This window comes from Schistocerca cancellata, chromosome 5, assembly GCF_023864275.1.
Source record: "Schistocerca cancellata isolate TAMUIC-IGC-003103 chromosome 5, iqSchCanc2.1, whole genome shotgun sequence".
Lineage (NCBI taxonomy): Eukaryota > Metazoa > Arthropoda > Insecta > Orthoptera > Acrididae > Schistocerca > Schistocerca cancellata.
In genome coordinates, this window is record NC_064630.1 from 356,947,646 (window position 1) to 356,952,412 (window position 4,767).

At 38.0% G+C, this 4,767-nt stretch overlaps 1 protein-coding gene across 1 annotated transcript; it reads left to right on the forward strand.

Annotated features, from left to right (window-relative positions):
- The first annotated feature begins 264 nt into the window (after positions 1–264).
- Positions 265–2,312, forward strand: LOC126187535 (TELO2-interacting protein 2-like). Its single transcript, XM_049928676.1, has one exon. It carries the CDS (start codon positions 515–517, stop codon positions 1,877–1,879), a length of 1,365 nt encoding a protein of 454 aa, XP_049784633.1. The 5' UTR covers positions 265–514; the 3' UTR covers positions 1,880–2,312.
- The last annotated feature ends 2,455 nt before the right edge of the window (positions 2,313–4,767 follow it).

A 4,767-nucleotide genomic window follows, 5' to 3' on the forward strand; every position in this document is an offset into this window, starting at 1 on the left:
TTTAAGAACGAACCCTACCTCAAACAGATATTGATGTGCTTACTGGAAATGGCGTCATTATTAATGATGACGAAAAAAGCCGACATCGACAACCTGAGGTTATTCTTCTCAGTCATGTTGTCAAGGCTGCGGGCATTTTCCCTACATCACAATGTGTCTATGGGGACACCACGTTGAGTACCAACGCTGAATATCGATCTTGCTTTGCTGTTGACTGTCCAGTGACAGTGCGTTCATGTAGACTAGATGTACTTTCCTCATTGTAATCTGTACGGTATCTTGTTGTACATAATGCGCACGATACCTAGGTCATACGGATTTACAAGTATTTGCAAGTTTTCGTTGCCCGTGGAATCAAGGCTTACTTCACAGTTCACATGTTAGACTGTGGCATACTCTTTGCTCCATAGATGTTCCTACTGTATCCCGAACGTGTTTGTAAACAATTTCATGTTAAGCAAGTGCTATTGTGCATACACAATCTGCTGTAGTGGTATGTGTACAATACAGAAAAATGGATGACGGGTTAAGTGAATTAGAAGTGTTATACTCCATTGATGGTGAATACATAACGGATAATGCATGGGATGTGGCGGAGAGAGTTGTGAATTCTTCGTTATTGCCGAAGTTAGACTCCGGATTTGATTTACCACCTCAGCGAAAAGATTTCACAAATCATATACCTGTTGTTGTTCGTAATTTGAAAGCTCTGAATGATTTTATGAGAACATTGAAGTCAAGTGGTAATTACGGAACAAAAAGTGCGAAACTTAAATCCAATTTCGCTGTTTCTTTGTTAACACTTTGTGGTGAACATATGAGTGAGAATATATGGACAAACCAAGAAACTAATACCAACAGTCGTGAAATAATATCGTTGCTGTGTCAGATTTTCGTGTGCGATAGCATTGGGGATCTTCTTGTCGGCGAGAATTGTTGCTCGGACTCGGAAGTTCCAAGATTGTACAAATTAGTGTTAACTGCATTACGCCCAAAACTTCTCAAAGATACGTGGAAACACTTCCCAGGGGCTGTTGCGTGCTACTATTGGCTGTTATTCCAGGTGCACAGAAAATATTTAGGCGATTATCTCGGAATGATTGTTCCTACGGCGTTAATTATGACAGATGACTTCATTCCAGAAAATGCCGTGACAGGCATAAAATGTATTGCTTATATCGCAGAACATTCTACTAAAGCAGATTTATACTGCCATGCAGAAGTTATGTATTCAGCAGTAAAGCAGTCTTTGGTTCACAAGAATCCACAAGTCGTTAAAATTGCTGTCCCATGCCTTGTTAATTTATTGGATAAAATTGAAAGAAACTATTTGAAAGATGAATGTATTACAGAGTGGTGTAAGTACGACGAAACTTTCGAAATCATACTTGAAAATCTTGAACTGTGGCAAAAAACAGACATTAGGGAAGCCTACTTGGAAACTTTACCTTTATTTCTTGAAAATATGCCATTAAGTCTTGTTAATTGGTCGTCTCGCCTTTTGGAATTATTCAGTAACAATATGGAAATGGGAGGCCATTCTAGTCCAAGTTTTTTGAAATATACTGTGTTGTCTCTTAAGGTTTATTTACAAAAAGTGTGGCCAAGAATCCAGCATCATTGTAACAGGCTGCTGAGGATGCTTTTTAGATTCCTCATAGATGTGACAGACATACTACACAGTCCAGATGATACAAAGTTGTCTGTCTGTACTGTAGCTATTTATAATGAAGCTCTGAAGGAGGCTAAAGAATGTTTGTTCATAGTTGGGTATTGTGCCCCTGAACAAGTGAAGACCACATGTTCCATACTGTTGGAAAAAGATTCATTCAGTGAAGACTTCCATAAAGTTATTCAAAAGATTGTTACATCTCTTTAATTGATTATCTTCTGTTAGAAAGTAATGATAAATGTATCTTGATATTTCCATACAAGAGGCAGGCAGATTGTTTCTGCTATCCCTTGTGGGAAGATACCACAGTAATGCTACTTGAACTGATCATCTTCAGCCTTTATTTCTTTATTTGTCAAACTTGGCAGTTAGAATACATACATCCTTAACATCTAGAAATGTTTGCTTTATGACTTGTGTCTTTTAAGTATGTATTTCTAATGCTATATCTGACGTGCTTCACACCACAATGAATAGCTATTCTTTTATATTTGCACTTATGTAATGTATATTGTATATAAGTTGTCTTTAGTGGACTTTACACTGAAACCATTTGCTGCAGTTGTGATTTGTCTGTTAAATATGTTTTGTTGTAATAAAGTAATGAGGTACATGTGATTCCTTAAACTTGAAAATCTTATGTGTTGTTGTTATGTTCTTTACTGTGCACATCAACCAGAGAAATACATTGTATTAAGTAGTACGGTGACAGAAAAAAATGGGAAAATGTTGACCTACATACTAACTAATCCCACTGTACCAAATATTAGCTGCCCCTTTAAAAAAGCACACTGGTCTCTTTGAAGCACTGCAAGCGATGTAGAACTTATACTAGGTAGTCATTTGATCATCCACAGTTGTTTTAACACATAGCACTGAAGAGGTGCATATGTGCCATTCGGTTGTATGGAACCAGCAGAGCAAGATGGACATGGGGACATGACAGAAAGGAACTATTGTGTTTGGATATGTCCAGTTTATTAGTGTGTCAAAGCACTCTCTCCAGTGTGTCTGTAAGAAATGGTGTACAGCTCACACCCAAGTAACAAGGTCTAATAACAGTCATTGTAAAAGTGTCATAAGTGTTAGGGACTGGAGAGTACTGCTGTTGTTGTTGTTGTGGTCTTCAGTCCAGAGACTGGTTTGATGCAGGCTTCCACGCTACTCTATCCTGCGCAAGCTTCTTCATCTCTAAGTAACTACTGCAACCTGCATCCTTCTGAATCTGCTTTGTGTATTCATCTCTTGGTCTCCCTCTGTGATTTTTACCCTCCACACTGCCCTCCACTACTAAATTCGCAATCCCTTGATGCCTCACAACATATCCTACAAACCTATCCCTTTTTCTAGTCAAGTTGTGCCATAAATTCTTCTTCTCCCCGAGTCTATTCAGTAACACCTCATTAGTTATGTGATCTACCCATCGAATCTTCAGCATTCTTCTGTTACACCACATTTAGAAATCTTCTATTCTGTTCTTGTCTAAACTAGTTATTGTCCATGTTTCATTTCCATAAATGGCTACACTCCATCTAGATACTCTCAGAAAAGGCTTTCTGACACTTAAATTGCAATACTCTGTGTTAGCAAATTTCTCTTCTTCAGAAACTCTCCCCTTGCCATTGTCAGTCTAGATTTATTTTTCTCTCTACTTCAACCATCATCAGTTATTTTGCTCCCCAAATAGAAAAACTCATCTACTACTTTAAGTTCTTTATTTCCTAATCTAATTCCCTCAGCATCACCTGATATAATTTGACTACATTCCACTATCCTCCTTTTGATTTTGTTGATGTTCATCTTGTATCCTCCTTTCAAGACTGTCCATTCTGTTCAACTGCTCTTCCAGGTCCTTTGCTGTCTCTGACAAAATTACAATGTCATCCACAAACCACTAATTTTTTATTTCTTCTCCATGGATTTTAATTCCTGCTCTAAACTTTCTTTTATTTCCTGTACTTCTTGCTCAATACACGGATTGAATAACATTGGCGATAGGCTACAATCCTGTCTCACTCCATTCACAGCCACTGCTTCCCTTTCATGACCCTCAACTCTTAAACTGCCTTTGGTTTTTGTACAGATTGTAAATAGCCTTCATTCCCCGTATTTGACCCCTGAAACCTTCAGAATTTGAAAGAGAGTATTCCAGTCAACATTTTCAAAAGCCTTCTCGAAGTCTACAAATGCTAGAAACATAGGTTTGCGTTTCCTTAATCTATCTTCTAAGATACGTCGTAGGGTCAGTATTGCCTCACGTATTCCAACATTTCTATGGAATCCAAACTGATCTTCACCAAGGTTGGCTTCTAACAGTTTTTCCATTCGTCTGTAAAGAATTTGTCTTATATTTTGCATCAGTGACTTATTAAACTGATTGTTCCGTAATTTTCACACCTGTCAACACCTGCTTTCTTGGGATTGGGATTATTATATTTTTCTTGAAGTCGGAGGGTATTTCACCTATCTCATACATCTTGCTCTCCAGATGGTTGAGTTTGTCAGGGCTGGCTCTCCCAAGGCTATCAGTAGTTCTAATGGAATGTTTTCTACTCCTGGGGCCTTGTTTTGACAAGTCTTTCAGTTCTCTTTCAAATTCTTTGCACAATACCATTCTCCCATTTCATCTTTCTCTACGTCCTCTTCATTTCCATAATATTGCCTTCAAGGACATCACCCTTGTGTAGACCCTTTATATATTCCTTCCACCTTTCTACTTTCCCTTATTTGCTTAGAACTGGTTTTCCATCAGAGCTCTTGATATTCATACAAGTGGGTCTCTTTTCTCCAAAGGTCTCTTTAATTTTTCTATGTGCATTATCTATCTTACCCCTAGTGCTATATGCCTCTACATCCTTACATTTGTCCTCTAGCCATCCTTGCTTAGCCACTTTGCACTCCCTGTCGATCTCTTTTTTGAGACATTTGTATTCCTTTTTGCATACTTCATTTATTGTATTTTTATATTTTCTCTTTTCTTCAATTAAGTTCAGTACCTCTTCTGTTACCTAAGAATTTCTGCTAGCCCTCATCTTTTTACTTACTTACTTGATCCTCTGCTGCCTTTACTATTTCTCCCCTCGAAGCTACCCATT

Bases quoted from the DNA above. Each gene is read 5' to 3' on its own strand.
- LOC126187535 (XM_049928676.1), top strand. From the start codon at position 515: ATGGATGACGGGTTAAGTGAATTAGAAGTGTTATACTCCATTGATGGT.